This window comes from Tursiops truncatus, chromosome 9, assembly GCF_011762595.2.
Source record: "Tursiops truncatus isolate mTurTru1 chromosome 9, mTurTru1.mat.Y, whole genome shotgun sequence".
Classification (NCBI taxonomy): Eukaryota; Metazoa; Chordata; class Mammalia; order Artiodactyla; family Delphinidae; genus Tursiops; species Tursiops truncatus.
The window spans coordinates 60143599-60166551 of record NC_047042.1 but is presented as its reverse complement, the minus strand read 5'-3'; the positions used below and the strand labels follow the sequence as shown (position 1 = coordinate 60166551).

The window sequence follows — 22953 nt, the reverse complement described above, 5'->3', positions numbered from 1 at the left end:
AGCAACACTGGGCCTGCCTTTAGAGGCCCCAGGATTGGAGACATCATGGAACTAAAGCCACAGAGCCAGCATCATGCATGGATGGCCCTGACGGGCGGGGCTGCACCCTGCAGGCTAGTCACAGATATCTGAGGAGCACCTTGGGGGCAGGGAGGGTGGGGGGACAGGGGAGTACAGGGTGGGTGACCCACTCAGGTCGCCGTCACCAGCCCTGTTCTAAGCCCAGCAGGCAGTGCCCTGAGTTCAGTGCAAAGCAGTGGTTATGCGTCTCCTGTGCTTTCTCATGCAGGTCAGAAAAGAACACTTTCACAGATAACATCCAACAAAGTGAGATGCTTAATTAAGATCCCAGGGCCACACATGCCCAAAAGGTCAAAGGGAACAAGCTAAGTAAAACAAAAATCCTCAGTGAAGAGGAGGTTAATTTGTGGGAGAGTCTCAGAGTTTCCACGTTTTCACACGTCTCTCATTTCTCTGCGGTCCTTTGTCTTACTTGGGTCTGGCCTTCCAGCTGGTGCTCCGTCCATCAAAGCTCTTCTCTGCTAACTTCCTCTCCCTTGCACCCCCACTACCCTCTCATGGCAATCCCAGAGAGGATGCTATGACATAAAGGGGGACACGGGGAAGGCTGGGGTTTAGCCAAAAGGCATGGTGCATCGAACGCTGGAGGGACGTCATGTTCTGTACAAGCTCAACATGACAGGGCGCCCATCAGCCTTTTAGCCATAAAGCCAGTTCTGGCCAGAGCTCATCCCAAAGGCCCCCACCTCTGCCCGCACCCCAATCCCAGGTGGAGGGTTCTGCTGGCCTGGGCCACAGGGAAGGCTGGCCCATCCCCAACTGAGGAAGGATTTACTTATATGAAAGGAGACTGTCCCCAAACAAAGCCAAAGGTTGCGTGATAATTTTCCAGAAAGCCGTACTGTTTCTAAGACGCCATCTGCTTTGTATTTCCCGGTTGGACTGAACTGCTGTGTTCTCGAAGCCCTAAAAAGGAAAGGGAGATGCATGAGTCTCTGCGCGGAGGGAAGACATGCCCCAGAGCCAGGGCACAAACCACACGGGTTGCTCAATGAGGACAAACCAAAAGGTGGCCCAGAGGAAAGAAGGGAGCCAAGCGCACCTCGTTTCCCCGCTTTGAACTCACCCGCTAGGCCGGGTCCGGAGAACTCCACTAAACGGGAGGGGGTACAGTGCGGGTGCTAATATGGGATGGAAAAAGGACAGCCGAGGGAGAGCTCGGGATAACCAAACCCAAATCCTGGTAGCAGGAAGTCTGCCTCTCACCCACCGACGAGCATGCTGCCAGACTAAGGAATGCTCACTTGCCCATCGCCTTTAGGGACTTGAAGTCCAGCCTCTGTCCTCTTGGAGGACATCTGTTTACACAGCACCTGCATGTGCGGCCCAGGAAGGCATGGGCTAGAAGCTGCATTTGGGTTTGGGGCCACTGTGACATTAGCCTGCTGTGCAGCCTTGGACCAGCCACCGCCCCTCTCCGGGCTTCTGTTTCCCAATCTGTAAAGTAAGGAGAGATTGAATTTTTGCCCCATATGCTCTCAAGGCTGCCATGCAGATCCTAAGGGCCAGGGTTTGTAAGTTATCTGGAACATGGGTGCCAAGGACAAGCACTCGATAAGAACAATAGTGATAATGATGATAATACCCAACACTGACACCATACTTAGTACGATCCAGACCTTATCCTAAGTGCTTCCTACTATTACTTATCACTTATTTATACGGATAAATGATTTAAACTGATCGATGATACTGTCATTCATTATAGACCATTTTATTTATGTTGACTCGTTCAATTCTCACATTCACCCCATTAAGTAATCATTACTATCACCCCTATTTTCCAAGTGAGTAAACAGGCTAGGCACAGAGAAGCTGAGTCAGTTACTCAAGGTCACAGAGCCAACAAGCAACAGCACTGGGGGTCAGCCTTTGGAGTCTCTTAAGTTCTGTGCTCTACTGACCACTGTGCCCCCTTCCAGGGTGTGGCCCTTGTATCCAAAGGGCACCCCCTTTGCTAAAGCTTAGCCACACAGCTGGGATGAAGTGATGCTTCCACTCTGAAGGGTCAGGCTGGAAAGCCGGCAGGCCATCCACATAGATTATGAGGATGGTATCCTCCACCAGTAGGACGGAGGTAGCAGGGAAGACTGCGCTGGCTCCACCGCTCATCTCTCACCTCCCCGAGTCTCCTCACTGGAACGGGGATCCAAGTGACAGAGCAAACAGGAGTGTGCTTTGGGGACTTGGGGGAGCAGTACAAATGACTGGGTCGACCTAGAGGCTGTTTTCCGAGGCCTCCGGATCAGAGAAATGTAGAGGGGAGCAAGCTGCCAGTGAGGGGGCAGGGAGGGGGGCATGGGTTTTCTCAGGCAGGTTACATCCGCCAGCACCCCCTGCAGAGAGGGATCCCCAGATCTGACCCCTCTCGACCGGAGCCATGTGGAGGGGTGGCCCTCCCCTGGTGTGGGGCTGCCCAGCACATCAGGCCAACTCTCCAGGCTCCTGCTGGCCTGGAGCACAGGGCAGGGGTCTGGGAGGACACAGACACGGTCCTCAGGCCCAGACGGCCTGTGTGAGACGATGATTTCCCCAAGGACAGGAAAGCGCACAGCCAGCTGGCCTGTAGCTGTGCCCGCCCGAGGTGGAGTGGTAGCAACACAGCCCAGGGAAGCACTTACAGTGTGACCACGGCTCTCTTGTGGCCTCCAGCCCGCCACACAATGTCCGCGATGGCCAGGGCCAGGCAGCGGGTCCTACGAGCGTTTGAAGGCTGCAGCTGCCTGAGGACGAAAAGGGAAGTGTGTTTATGCCTATGGGGACAGACATCAGAGACAGCGCAGCCCTGTGGAAGATGGCCTGTCCTCTCCTCTGCTGCCCAGCGGAGCCCTGCGGCCCAGGGGCTCGGGCAGAGCCTGGGAGGAGGGCCTCTGCAGATGAAGACCAAGGGAAGAGCTGTGAGAGAGGGGCCCTGGCAGGGCTGGAGGAGGAACAGGATGAGGAAATCACCCACGGGAGTGAAGGGGCCTCTGGAGACTCGACAGGGCCTGGAGCGGTGGAATAAAAGGCTGCGGGTTCTGACAAAGCCCAGGGGACTGAGCCCGGAACTGCTGCCATCCCAGGCAGGGGCACCGCCCTGCCCCGCCCAGCCTTGGCCAGCCCCGACGCCCAAGCCCCTGGAGACAGCGGCTCACGCAAGCAGGTGCCCCGCGCTCCCCCAGCTGACAGGAGACCAGACCACGAGTGCTGAGGGGAAAGTAGCCTGACTTGCCGGTTACTTGGACATAGGGCGTGGGGGCGTGGGGACGTGGGGGCGTGGGGGCGTGGGGGAGGGAGGATTCGGGATGACGCTGGGCTTCCGGTGAGTGCATGCTGGTGCCACCAACTGAAATGGGGAACACGGGAGGGGGACGGGGGGTGGCGGGGAGAGCTGGAGGTGCACGTGGGACGACGGGGCGGGGATGGCGGGGGTGGGGGGTGACGCAGCTGGAGGTGCACGTGGGACGACGGGGCAGGGACTGGGGGGGGCGGTGCGCAGCTGGAGGTGCACATGGGATGCCTGGGTGAAGCTATCGCTCTAAAGCCCAGGAGAGCGGCTCGGGCTGAGTAGAGGCTTACAAACCAGCAGCGTGTGAGGGGTCCTCGGCACCCCGCGTGGCTAAGATCTCCCAGAGAGAGGATGAGGAGGGCAGAGGCGGCGGCCAAGGCTGGAGCCTCGTGGAACTCCAGCGCGTGGGAGAGGCAGGGGAGGCAGGCAGGAAGGGCAGAGCTCGGAGACGGGCCGTTACAGTCTTGGGAGCAAAAGGGCTGGAGAAGGACAGGCAGTCAGTGGTGTCAAAAATGGCAGAGAGGGGCTTCCCTGGTGGCGCAGTGGTTGAGAGTCCGCCTGCCGATGCAGGGGACGCGGGTTCGAGCCCCGGTCTGGGAAGATCCCACATGCCGCGGAGTGGCTGGGCCCGTGAGCCGTGGCCGCTGAGCCTGCGCGTCTGGAGCTTGTGCTCCGCAACGGGAGAGGCCACAGCAGTGAGAGGACCGCGTATCGCAAAAAAAAGAAAAAGGCAGAGAGACCTCTTACCATAAAAACGGCAACGAAGAGGCCGTTAGTGCATGAAGTCCGTGAGAAAGACAGAAGAAGCAATAGCCACGTACAGACGCTCTTTCCGTCTCCAGGGCTCCACAGAGCCGTGCTTCTCGCCCACCCCTGGATTCTGGGAAGTTTTCTTAAATTCCTATGAAGGCAGGCTGAGTGTCTGAGTGTCTCACTAGCTAACAAACAAAAGGGGCTTGACGCCAGCGCTCCCAGCAACGTAGAGGGAGCTTCCATGTTTGCAGTCACCAAGTACCCTAAGCTCTAGGCTGAGCTGTCGGGTGGGGAGCAGGTGAAAACTGGTGTTTGTCCTTCCTCTCCAGGATAGGAGAGGAGAACCCAGAGACCAGGACACAGGTCACCATGGTGGGCAGCATGTGGTCACGGCCCAGTCCGTGGGCCACAGAGCCAGCTGTCTGCACCTAGGCCGTTGTGGTCCAGTGACTTTAAAGTGGTAGGCAACGTGACATAGGGTCCCTCAGTTTCCCCATCCCTAGACTGGCTGGGGCAGTAGTACCTCCTTCATCGTGTTGGGAGCTTTAAATGAGATGATCTGTGTAAGGTCCGTGGCCCAGTGCCTGGCATGTGGAGAATGCTCAATAAAGGGTACCCATTGCTGTTGTTTTTATGGAAACGTCAAGTGCCCACTTTGGCTGTGGCCAGAGAGTTCACAGGATGGTGAACTCCCTGTATCTGATGTGAAAGTGACGACAAGCCGCTGACACCAGGCAATGCTTCTCACTCAGTGAGACGCAGCCTGCCTGGTACGTCTGCAGCCTCAGGAAGCCTGCCTGCTCCTCTGGAAACAGCTACCACACCACCAGCAAACCGGGCACCTGAGATTCGGGAAGCACTGGCCCTGCGCCACTGTCAACTATGAAAACAAAGGTGAGGAAACTGCTCTGGGATTCAGGAGAGGCTGCCAAGGACCAAGGAGGGCCTGGAAAGCAGGGCTCATCGGACAAAGGAGAAAGGATCCGGGTGCGGAGGCGAAGGCCAGCGAGGGCAAGGGGCTTCCCCAAGGCCTTGAGCCAGGAGTGGAACCCAGGCCCGACCACCACACTTCTCCCAGTGCTACTGTTTTCTGGAAAGCTGTGTCTGGAGCTGACGCAGGGAAGAGCATGCTGGAGAAGACACGGGGAAGGATGGAGAGACTAAATGGAAGCCAATGAAAAGAATGAGAACTTTTGTGTAGAAACACGGAAGTTCAGAGGGTCTGTAAATTAGAGCCTGTGAGACCTGGAAGATAGGCCGGGCCCAGGAGCCAGATCTCTTGATAGCGTTGCAGGTGCAGGAAAGATGGGCTCAGAGGCAAAGGGATGCTGGCCCCCAACACCAGGAGCTCCAGATGCCTGGTTCCACCTCGCCACGCTCACCTTCTTCCCTCACTGCTGTTTCACTTTGTCCAGTTTTTACTAACTGTGTGACCTTGGGTGAATCATTTAGTCTCTGGGCCTCAGTTTCCCCCTTTTAAAAGGAGACAATAATAGTACCTCCTTCACAGGGTGGTTTTAATGATTAATGAAGTAATACGTGTGAAGTGCTTCTAACAGTGCCTGGCATGCGATAAGTACTTAATATATGTTGGTTTTTAAAATCTTATTTGTGGCTGCACTGAGCAGCTTTCAGGCAAGCGTTACCTGCTTCAGTAAGTTAGTGTGGACCATAGTGAATGTTTGCAAGGTGACCTGGTAGCTCCGTCTGGAGGTGTTCCAGCACGGACGTTCTAGACAGAGGATACAATCCAGGCATAACTTTGTCCCGCTCCTGCCCATGTCGAGGGATCTAGCTGGGGAGTGCCCTAGTCACACCTGTGCTGTAGGAGGAGCCTGTGATGAGTATGTCCAGTGAGGACAGGAGGGAGGGCAAGATGAAGCAGCAGTGCTGGTCGGGCCCTGGCCGTACAGCTCAGCTGAGGAGCAGGGCACCCCAGTCCTGGGCAGGGGCGGGAAGGGGATGGGCGTGGGTGCCCAGGAGGTGGGACTGACACGACTGGCGGTCACCTGGATGGGGGTGGGGCAGGAAACAAGCCCTGGGGATGACGGAGTCCAGTACCGTGGGTTGCGATTCCAAGGAGATGAATGTCCAGAATGCAGACCCTGGGCCAGATGCCCGCAAGCATCATTCCAGCCCAGCCCTTCTGCCGGGTAACCGGCCACAGGGTATTCAGGGCTGGGGGGCGTGCGGATGACAAGAGGGAGGAGGGAGGCGCTGCAGTGAATCGCCGGGGAACTCAGGGTCTGCCTTCACCTTGGTGACCAGGGTGGTCCTGCACTTCCTTCATCAGTCACGCACGCGCCTATCCAACCCCTACCGCGAATCTAGCACCTGGCCGGGCTCTCGCACCAAGAGAAGTTTCTGTAAAAGAGTCTAATACCTCACAGAAGAAGTGCAGGATTTGTCTAAGGGTGGGCGATGGGCGTCAGGAAGTAATACATCCTATGCTTGGCTTAATTACCCAAGTCTTTCAGATTAAAAAGATGTTTCTACCATCATTAGCTCAAAACAGGCTCACCAGTCCACCCTGATGTGCCCGCTAGTCTGAGCCTATAGAAGAATCAGAAGCTGGTGAGTGACTGCAGACCTTTCTGCCCCCTTTCAGGGTCAGACGCTGCCAGAGCTGGCCTGGGGACCCCCAGACCTGGGTTCCAAGCCTGGCTCCGCTAATGGGTCCAGAGGGGCCTTGGGCAAGTACCCCTCCTTCTCTGGGCCTCGACTTCCCCAGTTGAAAAGGGAAGTAGAGGCGAGAGGGCAGCTCCCTTGCCTGTGGCGCTCCCTGAGCCCGCAGGGGAACGGGGCTCACCATCGCTTCCCACGAGCCCTCCTCAAGTGGAAAAACACCGAGCCCTGCCGCCCGGCTCTGCCGTCCCCAGTTGAGGAGAAGCCGGCTGCCGGCCTGATGGGATGAGTCTTAATGAAGCCAGACAGCCCTGCAGAAAAAACACCACCTCTGCCAAGAAGCCATTATTTCAGCATGATTTCCCTGGAGGCCACAGTCACATCCTCGTGCGGCTTCGTAAACTACAGAGCCCAAAGAGCTGCACCTTGGTCACTGGGAGTCCATCTGGGTGTCCTGCCCCCGGGTGTTTCAAGCTCATGACACTCAGCCTCGTGCGGGGAGATGGCAAGCAGGGGGCCACGCCCGCCCAGGCCTGCAGACCCAGTGCAGGAAGGCCCACCGGCCCTGGTCCCAGAGCTCCCAAAGCGCCCAGCATTCAGCAGCTGCAGGTGCCGCCTCTGTGTGGCATGAGGGCCAACGCAGTGCTCCTAAAGAGAACAGAGGAGCTTTCCTGCTTTTTTCTTCCTTTTTTTTTTTTTAAACCAGATCATTTCTGAAATCTTAGAATTTCAGAGTCAAAAGGGAGTACTGCAGGCTCCAACCCAGCTCAGCACACCAGCCTGTGCAGCGACACCAATGACCCAAACAATCAATATTAAGATCGTACAAATGCATCAAGGAAACCAGAGGAGCCGGGCTGCGAGAGGTTCCCGCAGGGATGTCGAATGTCATCCTTTACTCACACGAGGCAGCAGGTCCCCAGGGGGTTGCCATATTACTCTTTTGTACTCTTCTGATATTTTTTTTTCCCAAATTAGGAAAAATGGGGAGGTTCTGCCTAGAAGCCCTTTGTAAACTACAGAGCCTAAAGAGCTGCACCTTGGTCACTGAGAGTCCATCTGGGTGTCCAGCCCTCGGGTGTTTCAAGCCCATGACACTCAGCCTCCCGGCACCAGCCCCTCCTGGCCTCTCTGGCTCGCCTGGGGCTCAGGGTCTCTTCTAGGAAACAGTGTGGTGTGACAGACGTGCTTGGCTCTGCCCCGGAGGTCAGATGTGAACCTGGACAAGCATCTTTCCCTCTCTGGGACTCAGTTTCCCCATATGTATCACAGCAGGCGATCTCAAGGTCCCACCCACTTGCACAGCCCTTGATTTACAAAGGATTTGGTTTGCATTTCCTTACTGAGTCAGACTTGGGCAGGACAGAGATTCACAAATGGAGAAAGTGAGGCCTTGCTGGCCCACAACTGTAATCCAGGTCTCTGGCTGGTCCAGTGCTCTCTTCAGCAACCGCCATCCTGGGACAAGCTAAGGACCACAGAGCTGGGCACTCCCCGCAGCCTCAGCACGGGCACCTATAGGCTGCACCGACACCCACTTGGCAAGGACGGCCTTCTGTGGCCTCCAACCTGTAGGGCCTCACCTCTGCAAACGGTGACCAGACTCCGCTCTCACCTCCCCCCTCGGCTGCCAGCCCCAGGCCCCGGCCGCTCACTCCCCTGACCTTTGCTTGACCCAAGTCCTAGCCTGAACCCAGGAGGACTCTCTCCTCTCGCCCCCAGTCGGCCTCCAGCCCCGAGGCAGGCTCATGCCTCAGCACAGCTAGGTCCACAGCAGCGGAAGCCAGAGGAGGAGACATAGGATGGGGGGTGTGGAGGCAGCCGGTACTCCTTGCCCACAGCCCATCACCACTGGGACCTCCCCCAGCTGGTCCCTCGGAGCGCGGTCTCCCTGAGTCCCCTGAGGCACTTTCAGCGAGAGCAGCCGGGTCACTGGGCCAAGCTCTCCGCCCCTCCCTCTCGGATGGGTGGGAAGAATGCCCACTATTGGGCCTGCTCGGCCAGCAGCACCAGCAGGAAGCCAGACCACTATGCTCGGTCTGCATGGACAGCAGCTCTGGGTGCAGGGCCTGGGGCCGCAGGCGTGGAGGTGCCACAGGGGAGGGACTTACGAGGAGCACCCACGGCTGTGGGACTCCAAACAAAGGTGAGGTCACTCTTCTGCGGCATGAACCGTTCCGCGCTTCCCGTGGGCGGGACCCTGCCTGGCCAGCAGGCCGAGCTCTCCCAGCTGCTCGGCACAGGCCTCCTCTGGCCCACCCAGGCCGCCTTCCCCCAGAGCGGGGCTCCTTCCCACCAGGCACACCCCACACACAGCTCCCAGCAGCCAGCAGCCCCTTCCAGCCTCCTCCCCTCCTGCCCCACCAGCCCGGCCTCCGAGGGCCTTCAATCTAGGCTGGCCACAACTCTTCTTCCCACAGCTGGTACAGTTTTCTTTCTGCCCAGAGCCCGTCTTGCGCCCCCAGCCTGAATGGCTTTCTGCCTTCCAAGCCCTAGCTCCCCTCTCAGGTGTGGCGAGCAGAACTCTCTCCCGAGGACGTGCCTGGGGATCCAGAGGCTGTCACATCCCCTTAGTGGGAGGCTGCCTTGTGCCCTGGGCAGAAACGGCCCTTCCGGGAACCAACTTATACACCCCTCCCTGACTGTTGGGAAATGATCTACAACTTCCCCCAAGAAGTCCAAAGTCCAAGTTCAAAAGCAGCTCTGAACGGACGTGGGGGCTGAAATGAATTATCAAACACCTCCCACGAGGGCCAAGGCCAAGGCTTGACCTGAGCAAGCCGCTGGGCCCCAAGGGCCCTCTGGCAGCCTGGCCCGGGTCTCGCCCTGCCCCCTACACTCTGCCCTGGCCACTCCCTGCCCTCAGGCCTCTGCACATGTTGTTCTCCTTACTGGAATACTATCCCCTCCCCTCCCAGTCAGTCTGGATAACTCATATGTTTGTCCCGTTCATTCAACAAAAGTTCCGAGGGCCTCTTCTGTGCACTAGGCCTGGGGCTGGATGCCAGGGACTGGCTATGGCCCAGGCAGCTTAGGAAGGCCCCTGTTCTCAGGGGGCTTGTGTTCTGGCGCACAGACAATGGACAAGTAATGACTTGGATAAAGAGGGCATCCAATGGTGGGGGCCTTGCAGGCAGCGTCTGGGGAGGTCGGGGAAGGCGGCCCTGAGGCCATGGCCTCTGCGCGTGAGGAGCCGGGGAAGGAGGCCGAGGGATTTGCTGGGAAAGGAGAAATCGAGGGAGGAACAAGCCTGTGCGAGGGTGTGTGCGAAGCCAGTCAGGAGCCCTGCTCATCCTCCGGATCTCAGTAAGATTAAAATGTCACTCCTCCAGCAAGCCTGCCTGACCCTCTTCACGTCCGGGTGGGCCCTGAGCTCCCTGCACGTCCCCCTGGGACCTCCTGTTCATCTGGCTCTCGTGTTCAGTCGCAGGTGCCATGAGGGCAAGGCCACAGCTGCCTTGTTGAGGCCCGCACGCCCTCCAGGCGCCTATTAAGTCCTCCCCGTGCGCCCCTCTCCAGTGCAAGGAGGGAAGGTAGGAGTGGAGGTGCATATGTGCTCGGAGAGGGTCCCTGCGCCCTTAGCGGGCAGGCATCCAGAGGTCCCTCACTTAGCCAGTCCCAGCCAACCAGCCAGCCAGGAGCGTCCCTGACCATCGGACGCTCACTGTGTGGGCCGCGCTTTGCTGGACTGGACCCCAGAGCAGGCACTGGGGAGGAGAACAGCACAAGGTCAGACCTTGCTGTGCAAATGCTGTGTCGCTGGGCTTCCGGCTGCAGTTACGCTATGCTTATGGTTAGCGTCTTTCAGCTTGAAACCAAGCACCTTGATTGTTACTTTGTAAAATAATGAGACAAATCATATTATCGGACAAATTCTGAAATGCCCAGCATGAAAAGCCACCTTCACTTGAATCCTGTCTAAGGCCACATCCTCTAAGCTGGTAAAATGTGTTTCGTTTTGTACAAGTTTGGCTGGATGCCTGGGGAACTAGTGTCTTTCCCAGGAATTTGAACGTGAATAAATGGGGGATGGGCCTTGTTGTCTTTAAAAAAAAAAAAAAAAAAAGGCAAGTCCCTTGAATTCAAGTTCAGGAATTGTCAAAACTAAGCTGTGATTTTCAAATCCGCTTAATCACAACTTTGGAGAAGAGAATGGAGGTATCTACCGGGCAGGAGGATGCTTCCAGGGAGCTGGAAATATTTTCTTCCTTGATCTGGGTGCTGTGTTCATGGGTGTGTGATTTTGCAATAATTCATTAAGCAGAACATACATGAGTTGAGCCCTTCTTTGAGTTGTGTACTCTTCTGTATGTATATTAGATTTGAACTAAAAAAGAAAGACAAGTGCCAGAAGCTCTGTAAATCTGAGGGTGACTCAGTACCACTGGGCACATAGTTACTGGTTAAGGTAAGAGGGCTGCCTCCTCCAACTAGCCGAGCTGGCCCCAGCCTTGGGTAGCCCCTCGATAATCCTTCTACTTGAGCACCAACTGCAAGGTAGGATTATGGATTTCTCTCCATCCCTCAACCTCACAGAGCACTCGGGAGAACAGAGAATGCGTCTATTCCTCTCTGAATCACCGGTATCCGCACAGAGAGAATGTTCCAGAAATGTCTGCGGAGGGAGTAAGGATGAGAATGAAGGGCTGTGTGCAAACACTCAGCGTGTGAGGTGGAGACAGAATGGCCAAGGGGAGGAAACTGTATCCTGCAGGTCTGGCTGGACCGTGTGGAGATGGCTGTTAGCAGAGGTGGGGGAACGAGGGGAGGGAGGGGAGACCTGGGCTCAGTGGAGGGGTCAGCAGGCTGGCCCGGCTGTAGATGGGATTTGGCGGTTGCTGTGCTCCACTCCTGAGGAGGGGGTGGCCTGAGTTTCAGTGCTGTTCCAACTGCCACTTCCCATGTGGCACAGGACTTAACAAGCCTCCCTGCTCTTAGAAACAAATGGCATGCAGGTCATTTAAACTGGTCAGCACTGGCCCTGTTAGCCAGCCACCGTTTCCCTTTCCAGAAGACGGGAAATATCAAGGAACAAACACACATTTCCTTGCTTATTTTTTCTGGACAGTGAGGAGAAGCCTTGGGAAGAGAAGCTATTGCCAGAATGAGCGCTGACTTACCGAGCACAGTCAGCTCTGCTATCTCCTTCAAACAGGAGTTTCTGTAGGACACAGCCTTGGACAGCGGCCAGAACCCCACACGGACCACCCTGCAGAGAAGGACGCGCGTCAGTGCCTGTGAGAACTGACCCAGGGTAGGGCCACCTGCTCCTCTAGAACCAGCCTCCTCCAACAGGTAACAGAGCCTCAAACAGGGGTCTCCTGCGTGGTGACTACTTCTGTGAAGTGCTGACCCTGAGTCACAGAGAGTGGGTGACAGAGGCCCAGGTGCCCACCGCTAGAGGAAGGAGCAAAGTCTGTGGTGTGTGATGGGGGGAAAGTGACTCTTCACGACCCGTCAGCGGCTGTCACCATGGGTGTCCAGGCATCCAGAGACATGTTTCCGTGTCCACAGGCTGACGGTGTCAATTGTCTACCCAGCCTTCAAGGCCCATCCTAAAGGCCTCCTCCTCCAGGAAGGCTTCCCTGACCATCTCAGCCAGAAGCGAGCCCCTTGGGCAGCCTCCGCTTGTGTAAGCAATCTTGTTCCCCGGCCAGTGGCCTGCCTCAGCACCTAGTAGGTGTGACTTGGAGGGAGAGGGCTCCTTGAGGAGCTCACCCCTGTAGGCATCAGCAAGTACAAGGACTGTCAGAGCAGGGGCCGTGGGTGCCCTTGAACTCGGGGTGCAAGAAGATGTGCTGACTTGGCCAAGTTAGGGGCAGAAGTGGGTGGTCTTGGGGTTCTTCCTCAGGCAGTGTGGGGCAGGGGGAGGCTCCTGGGGCTTGAGAAACGGAACCTGGATAAGCTGCCGGATTTTACGGTTATCTTCTGGCCCTGGAAATGTGTATCTTGGCAACTGTGTATAAGCCATGTTCAAATCCTGCCCCAATCTACCTCCATTTCCCTGTCTTATATCATATCCTCCCCGCACACTTCTGGTCCTCACGCTTGGTACTTTTGCCCCTTCCTGCAGTCCCTGTATTTTCACACGGCCTCCCTTTGTTCATGCTGCCCTCTGCCTCCAGTATCCTTTCTCCAGCTCTACCTGCAAAATCGTTTCTCAGTACTTAGCTTAAGGACCCTCTCTGGTACCCCTGAGCGGACACAGGCCCCCTCCTGCTCCCCGTCCCCTCCGGCATCATGCACCCCTCACGGCAGCGGTCATGTTGCCCCGCTCTGCTCTGCCAGCCACACGTGAAGTTCCTGCCCTGGGTGACAACTCAGCAAATGAGGGGCTGGCGCAGGCAACACCCACAGGATTTACCAAACTGGGGGACGTGTGCCCCTGTCCGTGATGGGCCCACAGCAGGGTCCCTGGGGGCACTTAAAAACAACCTGCCTTGTTCTGCACGATGCCATATTTTAATGATGCTGAGTCGTTAAAGGAAAAATTCTGAAGTTTCCATTCTTCGTTGAAACAGCAAAAGCTGGAACCAAACAGAATGGTCTTTATGTCCTGTCAAAAGAAGAGAGAATTGTATTGGTTGTTTTAAAAGCAAACAACAGTACAGTGCTGGGTGTTTGCATTCCCACAGGAGCTGGTCTTGAGTTCTAGCAGGGTAGTCTGTTTTCCAGCAGGGTAATCTGTTTTCTTTTTATTTTGCAAACCCATTCTTCTCATATTTGAGGACAGAGAAAATGGACCCTCAGGGTCTTACCTCTGGAATATCTGTAAACCTTACCAGCCTGTGCTGACCCAGGCCAAAACCTTTTGAGCTTCCTTAGAAGTTCCTTGATACACAAAATTTTAGTTTTACAGAAGACCTTGGAGGTTCTCGACTGCACATTATAATTACCTACAGAGCCCTGAACAATCCTGACGCCCAGGCCCCGTGCCAGGCCAACTAAAGCAGAACCCCTGGGCGTCGGACGCTGGCATCTGTACTATTAAAAGCTCCCCAGGTGATTCCAACGTACAGCCAAGTTTGAGAACTGGTGCTCTAGCAAACTGTGACCCATACGCCAAATCCGACCCTCCACTTGCTTTGTAAATAAAGTTTTATTGAAACACAGCAATGCCCATTTGTTTACATGTTGCCTGTGTTTTCTTTTACATTACAATGGCAGAGCTGTGTGGTTGCCACCGAGAGGCAAAAATACACTATGTAGCCCTTCACAGAAGAAGTTTGCCAACCCCACACTGGTACAACCCCTTCCTACATGTAAGGATCTCCTCTGCAACATCACCGGAGAGCGGTTCCCCCTATAAACTTGGCTTGAACACTCCAACCGCCAAGTGAAGAGGGTTCCCACCACTTCCCAAGGCAGCCCCTCCATTTCTTCACGGCTCTGTGTTCTCAAAACTTCTGGCTGATACGGATCTCCCATCAACCCAAGCCTCACCCTCCAGAGCCCCAGAAAGTGCCAATCCCTCCCCACTGACCAGCCCGTGGATGGGAAAGCAGAGCCTCATCTCCACTCGCCCCTTCCCCATGCCGGCTGCCTCTTCTCTCTCCGCCATGATTTTACATCTGAGAGTATCTGAAGGGCCAGCATGTGGATTCTGTCACTACCCGCTCAGACCATCTCTTTGCAGGTCATATCTTTCCTACAGACTCACGTTTCCCTCTAGAATCGGTTCTTTTTTTTCTTTTCACTAAGTACAAGGAAAATCTCTGTGACAGAGCGTTTGTCTACACGTCATCACATGTGGGCTAGTAGCACCCAGGAGAGAGGGGTGGGTAAATTCATCTGTCAGGGCTTGGTTCCCCTTCTTGCACCAACTACGATCATCGATGTATTTGGACTGAGTTTCCCAAGAGCCTAGAAACTATAGGACCTTGAGTTTTCTGGCTGAAGCCCATGTCTATTCTCTCAATCACAGAAAGACAGCTCCCAGCTAGGCACAGTATGGTTGCCAGGTCCCAGGGTTACGAGCCTGGAAACCTGGGTCCTGCTTGCTGTGGCTGTGGACACCACGTGTGCTGGGTCCTCCTTTCTCTGTGTGGGCCTCGGTTTTTTCAGCTGCTTTTGGAGATGCTACTACTGGGTGGTCTTTAGAGGCCGCTGAGGACCCTTCACCAAATAGCGGTACCCACTGCAAAGAATCATAGCCCTGCGGCTACAGACAACCAGAGCACTTACTCCCAGGCTTGGGGCTACTTAACTGTGACTGACCCTCTCCCTGTGGTTTCAAAAGAAGGAAGGGAAAAGGAGGAGAAGGATGGGGAGGGACAAAACCTCTAGAAAAACCTTTGACTTTTCATCTGTGTGCTGAGTAAATACTTGGTAAGCAGGAAGAGAACACGGTCAGCTGTGTCCCCAGGAGTTTTATTTTTCCCTCCTGGATCCTGGCTGAAAAGCCAGTGGAGGACAGCAGGGGCAGCATTCCATCCCGCAGGAACCACTGGCCACGGAGAAGGGTGAGGCCCTATGGCAGCAGAGATGGTGAGGAATCCAGGACATCCCCACAGAGGAGGCTGCTGAGGCCAGGAACCGGCTCCCGAAGTCCTGTGACTCCAGGAGGTCACTGGTGTGAACCCAGGTGGCGCTGAGGAATTGGTAACACTTCCCTGTCCTTCCCTCACTGCAGCCCAGCCTGAGCCCAGCTCAGGGGACCAGTGCAGGAGCACAGTCAAGCTAATGAGGACAATTATCCCGTTCCCATCGCAACCCTGGAGTTACCGGCTACGGACATGGTGAAGCAGAGCTCTGGACCAACAGAAAAGCTGGATTCCGGAATGTTTGAATGGGAGGAGGTTGTATCCTCACCTCTTGTCTCAGAGAAGGAGAGGGAGATGCCAGGACTAGGCCCTTGTTTTCCTGACTCTCCGTTCAGGTTTTCTTCCACATCACATGCAAATTTCCATTTTAACAGTGACTGAGAGATTGTAACAGGATGAATGGAGCCAGAGAGATGAAAATCACCTCATCGGGCTTCCCTGGTGGCGCAGTGGTTGAGAGTCCACCTGCCGATGCAGGGGACACGGGTTCGTGCCCCGGTCCGGGAGGATCCCACATGCCGCGGAGCGGCTGGGCCCGTGAGCCATGGCCGCTGGCCCTGCGCGTCCGGAGCCTGTGCTCCGCAACGGGAGAGGCCATGGCAGTGAGAGGCCCGCGTACCACAAAAAAAAAAAAAAAAAGAAAATCACCTCATCCACACCAACTCAAACCCATATGCCTTCAATTCACACCAACTCAAATCCAGACACTTCACCTGGCACTTTTCAACTGACACCCACCTTCGCCACTGAGAGGTCGATGGGCTTTGACTCTACTTGCAGCTTGAGTATCGATGGCACTGGAGACAGGATGACTTCTTCCCTTAGCAGTTCATCCTCCACATCCTCTGAAAGACAACCGTGGCCACGTGAGCTCCTTGTTATGACTCACAGAGAACAGACTAGGAAGCCGTTTAACGCCCAGGACGCTGATGAGTCTTGAGGTGGCTGGAATGAGAGGAGGGCTCCTCCACCACCCACCCCCTGTCCCCGCTGAGGCTCCCAAGCCTTCATCGGAAGGAGAAAGGCAGAGTGAGAGCCCTTGCTCCGTGTCACCCCACGCTGGTCCCAGGATGCTGGCAGATGGGACTTGGCTATCAGTCCACTAGAAAGCTCTGCTCGTGGACATGCAGAAACAAGGGCCTAGGCCTAAGCTGCGAGTCAGGCCCAGAAAAGCCTGGCTCAGACACAATTCTTACGAAAGGTGGGCGTGACCCACAGATCTGTCCCCCTGAGGACAAACATGAAGAGGGCGGAATTAGGAAAGAAAATGCCGCCCTTCCTGCGAGAATAATAATAGTTATAATAGATTATCACTATCGTGGCTTTCATTTACTTACCATCTGGGTTTTATCATCTGAGCCCCAGAACAGCTTCCACGAGAGAGTATCACCATCCCATTTAAAGATGAGGAAACTGAAGCTTAGAGAAGTTAAGGAACTGACCAAAAGTCACACAGATGGAAAGTTGCAGAGATCGAACATAAACCCAGGCCAACTCCTAACTGCTCGGCCATCCTGCCAGTCAGACCTCCCTGGACCTCCAGCCAGAAGGGAAACTAAGTCACATTCTCATAGCTGGGGTGACTGAGGCCCAGAGAGGGTCCCAGCGTGGGTGTTGCCAGCATCAGCCTGTGCTGTCCCAGCCGGTGAGGCTCCCTCTCGCCACCACACGCACTGCCGCAGCATCTACCAGAACCCTCAGAGGCAGGACCCAAGTGAAAACGGCCCAAGGCAACGACGCTGGCAAAGCTGGGCAGGCCGGTCTCCAGAGAGCCTCTGGAGACTTCTTCCATCCCCCTTTCCCCAAGATTAAATGCTTATTTAAAACGCATGCCACGCTGTATAGAAACCAACATGGCCTGCCCTAATTCTGTGCATCTGGGACTACAGAAACGTCACAGTCCCTGCCCCGCATCTTCTGAGACGGTGTGCAAAGGCCAACATCCCCAGAACATGTGCCATAAGCCTTATTCTACAGCCTCCTTTTCTCCCCTGGAGGAGGACCAGGCACAGCACGAGGCTCGGTCCACTGAGATGGAGACAGATTTTACCTTCAGGGTGAAACAAAATTTTTAAATAAGTCTGGAATTTAAATGAGAACCTTTCTCAGTTAGGGTCTCTAAAAAAGCCACCCTGTGACCGTGGCCTTACAAAAACACCTGAAATAAAGACCAGATGTTCACCCAGCAACACACACGGGTCTTGAAAACATGGCTCTGGGTAGAGAAAGTAAGAAAGCAAATGGGATGTATAACACAACACGATTTACATCCATTATAAACACATGCACACAAAACAACACTAAGCATTTTTGCAAGAACATACACAAGCAGAAAGAAATCACTAAACACGTGAGAGTGGTTGCTTACGGAGACAAGGGTCATGGGAGTGTAGCATGAGGCTAAAGGGAAATCAGGAAGGAAAGGCAAGAGGGAGGCCAATGAGCAGGCTCTGCAAAGGTCAATACTGAGAATGTTAATTAAGCAACAGAGATGTGTGATTAATCCAATCCTAGGCATCTGAGGGCCAGAACAGAGGGGGAGAGTAACTGAGTGATTCTGCCCCGAAGGGTCCTGATGCCTCAGCCAGACTGTTTCCTGGAGGCCCAGAGCGGGCAGGATTTAAGCCTATTCGGAGGCTTCTGTTTAGTCTAAGGCTGTCCTGAAGGGAACAAGGGCTGAAACATGCTCTGTCTGAGCCCCATGAACTAAGTCTGAGGCTGGAGGCTGGGGGCCCAAAGGGGGCTGACTGATGGAGCCCCCAGGAACAGGCAGCCTCCCTCGGCTTCTGCCAGGAGGCAGCTGGCGCCTGTGCAGGGAGCTGGTTCACGACCATGAGGCAGGTCCAGATGTGGCGGGATGGCCGTGCAAAGGAAAACAGAGCACTCCAGCATGACATGTTGGCCAAACAGATAAAACCAGCTGCAAACGCCAGTGGCTTGAAAATGCTATTTTTAAGGCCCTGGTGTAAATGCCTGGTTGAAAAGAAGCAAGGGATTTTGTTTCCCACACCATTTTATTTACCCTTTGGAGGAAAACATATACATATACTTGGTAGTACTTAATAGAGGCCCATATATCTCTTTTTCCAGGTTCCCACCCAGTACTTCACACTAACTGCAAGATATCTTCTCCTGGAAGTGCCCCAATGTCCCGGACTCAGGGTTCTCAGAACAGAAGCCTTCCAGGCTTCCATTTTGATAAGACTCCATCTCCCCAACCCTCCACCAGGGACCCAGGCCAAAACCTCAACCCTCTCCCACACGCCACGCTGCTCCGGCCTCCAGATTATACCGCCTCCAGAATCCTCATACGCTGCCCCCCGCCTTCTCTCCCCACTGTTACAGGAATGTGTTGTCATTTTTCTATTTGTTCATCAAGCACTTTACTGAGCATGCATGATGGGCCACTGGTTATGTGGGACGGAGGAGGTCCAGAGATGGTGAAAACACCACCCCTGGCTTCAAGGAGCTCACTGCCTAGAGGGGGAGACAGAGCCCCAAACAAAGAACACGACGTTAGTGCTAAAAGGGAGACGGGTGCAAAGGTTATAAGAGCAGAGGGGAAGGGGCAAATAATTCTGCCTTAAACGGTCAGGGAAGCTTCCCACAAGAGGTAAATATTTGATCAGGGTCTTGAAATACCCATAGGAATTCCCCAGATAGAACAGGGCCCCAGGCACCTCTTCTCTGGACTATTCCAAGAGACCCTCACCAGTCTCCCAAACGTGCAGACTCCAGCCCCTAAAATCCATCCTCCACGCACATCCAGAGATGGCCTCAAACATCGTTCGCTTCACATCTCTGCTTGACAAGACCTTGCTCATCCGTCAAGCCCAGTCTAAATGCCACCTCACTATGGAAACTTCTGGAACCCACCAGTCTTGGCCTACTCACCTCCTGAAGCAGTGAGGAGCTGCTGGTCATCCACTTTGTGTGTTGCTATCAGGGGTCACCTCTATTCCTTCGTCTCACCCAGCCCCACCCTCCAAGAAGGCAAGGCCACTTTTCATCACAGCGATGAAAAGTGCCTTTGACAGCCCTGTATGTGCCCAGGCGTGTAATGCTAACCAAAGTTTGCTGACTTGAACCAAAGAAAGATGAGTTGGGATGGGGAAGGGAATGCTATTCCTTGTTTCTGACCCCCCACCCCAAACTACTCTTCCCCTTTCTCTGGGTGACTGGGTTGCACGCCCTCTTATCTTTTATCTCCGTCGTCTTCTCTAAATTGTCAGTTGAGCCACCGGCAAAGAGGGGTCAGCCTCCCTCCGGAAAAGGCACACACACTTCAAACAGCTTGGTTCTGAGAGAATTGCTAAAAGCCTTCCTCCCAATAGAAGCCCTCTGGGGTCCCAAGGCCGGGAACTTTATGTCCAAACAGGAGTGGCTTTCATTAGAAAATCTTAAAGCGCTTCACAGAAAGGCTTCAGATGCCAGCCCTTCCCGGCTCCGGCCTTCATGCTGCACAGCCGTGTGCCCAGTGAAATCTGCCCCTTCCTGGGTGGGCCAATGATCCCACCAGCCATTTCTGATGATTAAAACTCTGAGGGGGCTTCCCTGGCGGTGCAGCCAATGCAGGGGACACGGGTTCAAGCCCCGGTCCAGGAAGATCCCACATGCTGCAGAGCAACTAAGCCCGTGAGCCACAACTACTGAGCCTGCACTCTAGAGCCTGTGAGCCATAACTACTGAGTCCGTGCGCCACAACTACTGAGCCCGCGTGCCACAACTACTGAAGCCCGCGCGCCTAGAGCCCGTGGCTTCTCTGCAACAAGAGAAGCCACCGCAATGAGAAGCCCGCACAGTGCAACAAAGAGTAGCCCCCGCTCGCCGCAACTAGAGAAAGCCTGTGCGCAGCAACGAAGACCCAACGCAGACAAAAATAAAAAAACAAAAAACGAAAAAAAACAAACCTCTGAGGAACTCCTCTTACCTCTGAGAAGAACTAAGCAGAATAAACAAACCCCTGCCTCCATCACTCGGAGGCCTGCCCCTGCCTTTCAACTTCATCAAAGCAAACTGTCAGCATGTCTCACACAAGTCACTTCTAAAGGGCGAGCTGCTTTCCTCCTTCATATTGAAGGGAGTGCTTAAAAGGAGACGAAAAGGGTGTGAGCAGCTCTCAGCTCCTGTACGCCAAAATGGTCCAACAGGTAAATTGCTGGCTTCCAGGAGGAGAGCAAAGGTCAATGGCACTCAAGCCTCGTCCTTTCATGTCTGGTCCTTGGTTGTCCTCCTTTATTCTATTCTTGGCTTTTGCCAAGTCCTGCAAACCCATCAGTCTTTGGAGAGTAGAGAATTCCAGAAAGAGAGAGAGAAAAAAAAAGATGGCTTCAAAACGAAAGAGTGGATGGACATGTTCTTATCTAGATCTTGCAGAGGAGGTACACAGATGTATACACATGTGAAAGGGCACTGAGTTGAACACTCAAGGTTTGTGCACTGATGTGCCTCACGATTTGTATTTTACACCTCAGTGATATGTGGGGGAAGATGTTTAAAGGATAGGCTTCTCCAGGCAGAGACATACTAATATTTTGACTGAGCACTGTCTTCTAGAGACTTCTATAGGTTCTGAGTAACCCTAAAAGAACCTGCAAATGCAGAAAAGGCTTTTCTGCCCCCTCTCTCCCAGTGTGGATGTAGAAACGTCCAGACTTCTTATAAGGACTTCTTCGGGAGAGATAGGCAGGGGAAGACGGATTTGGACATCAACCAAAAAAGAAAGAAGCCTGCTCTACTCACCGGGCCAGCCCCTCCTTCCTGAGGTCAGGTGGGAAGAAAGGAGCCCCACCCCCAGGCCAGCAGAGAGCGCTACCACCCATTACCTCCCAGGCAGACCAAATGAAGACCCCCTGGGCCCTGATGGGCACAGCACCGAGGCCCCAGTGGTACCCACCAAGCTGCAGCACACCGAGCTCACCGTTGACCTTATTGGATGCTGGCAACTGATTACTCCTAGAAATAAAAAAAGGAAATGTCAATGCACCATAGGAGAATGACAGAGAGATGCAAACAGCAGAGAAGAGTGGGAGGAGTACTGGATGGGGCTTCAGGAGGTGGGTTCTCTCCAGCTCTGGCCCGGTTCTGTGTATGCCTTGCACCAGCACTCTCCCTCACTGAGCCACAGGTTCCGTATCGGATGGGACCAAATCACCTCTGGGGCGCTTTTCAATTCTGTACACACACACACACACACACACACACCCCAACCAACATAGGTCGATGGACCCTGTAGTTTGACACTTCCCGAGAACCGAATGCAAGCTAATTTGCTGATGCCACTGTAATACCGCTGGGAAACACATTCACACGTGCACGTGCACACACACACACACACACACACACACACATCAAGTTCCTGCAATCACTGCACAGATTTTCTTATCTCATTTTTTTGTTTGTCTCCTTTCTCCCAGCTTTCTTGTAAAGCTATCAGCAGCCATTTATCAGAAACCTCAAGAATGCACCAAAGAATACACACTGTGATTCTGACTGGTAAATTCAGAGATGTGCACACAGAGCTTTCTTTAAAGGGCCCACCTGTGTTTCAGCTCTCTTTGGATCTTTTTTCCCTCCAGCATGCATCGATCTGAACTGAAGTAAAATCATTTTTTAAAAAGAATGTATTAAAAATAACAACATTACATCACCCTCTTGAAAAATTCATTTACAATGTTAAAAATGACAGCTCTTTTGAACGTGGCATTGAAATATATTTTCCTCCAACATCCTTGCAGGCTAAGATATGATTGAAGTAACAATCATAATCTTGCCACAGTAGGTTCTATTGAATTGGCTTCCTCCTGAAGATGTATGAAGGGGCGTGAGTGGAAGACCACGGAGGACGCGCAGTACCGAATCCCTGAGCACGTCCTGCTCTGGACTCCGGGTTTCTTCCTCTGGCGCTGGAACACAGAGCTCCTCCACCCGCCTCCCAGGCGGCCCCTCATCCTCCCCCACGCAGCTGAGCCCATTTTCCTCAACTCAGAGCCACAAAATTCCTACGCCCCTAGGCTACCAGGATTCTGCAAGTGTTCTTGTGGGGAATGGTGAGAGAACAAGCTGGAAAGGGGAGCTAAGGCACGGAGGGGCAGCAGGAGGATGTAGAGGGGAGGGGGGGCACACAGACACTGTGCCCCCCTCCCCAGGGCCCAGCAATAAGGAGCTGCACTTTCATCAGAAGCCTCCACCAGCCAGCCACCCCTCGCCCCACCCCCATCCTCACTGCCACTAAAGCCGAGGACCTGAGTCCCATCCCTTCCATCCCCTGTGTCACTATTTCACCCAGAGACTAAGGCAAGGTGTCTGAAAAGCAAGGACGGAGGCACAGGTGCTAGATGGTCTCTAAAAGCCACCTTGCACCATTCTGAGCTGGGAACATCAGCAGAAAAGACATCTCTGGAACACCCTGATGGCAACAACATCTCTCTTGGACCCATCTCTGCTCTCTGCCTCTTCGTCTCTCACCCAGATCATTCTCACAGCCCCCTAACTGGTTTCCTGACCCCCCGTGTGATGCCCCACCCGGTGCTGGTCCCCACATCTTCACACGAGTGTCAAAGGCATCTTTCTAGAAAGCAAACTTGACCATGCCACGGCCTGGCTGAAATTCTTCAAAGGTTCCCCAACATCGTCATCAACAAGAGACATGATATTTATAAAAAATGATGGCAATTATAGCGG

General features: G+C 54.3%; 1 protein-coding gene across 7 annotated transcripts in view; it reads right to left on the bottom strand.

Moving 5' to 3' along the window:
• MINDY4 (MINDY lysine 48 deubiquitinase 4) overlaps positions 1-22953 on the bottom strand; it is a 113929-nt gene that overhangs the window by 40160 nt on the left and 50816 nt on the right. For all 7 annotated transcript variants that reach the window (XR_012334025.1, XR_012334026.1, XR_012334027.1 and 4 more), the window contains exons 6-11: positions 21167-21225; positions 16009-16115; positions 13167-13283; positions 11848-11936; positions 2703-2804; positions 924-987 (exon numbers count right to left, since the gene is read on the bottom strand). Coding sequence is in view for 4 of the 7 variants with exons in the window: in XM_073809797.1 (XP_073665898.1) it covers positions 924-987; positions 2703-2804; positions 11848-11936; positions 13167-13283; positions 16009-16115; positions 21167-21225 (538 nt within the window). In the remaining 3 variants the exon portion in view is untranslated. The remainder of the gene's footprint in view (positions 1-923; positions 988-2702; positions 2805-11847; positions 11937-13166; positions 13284-16008; positions 16116-21166; positions 21226-22953) is intronic.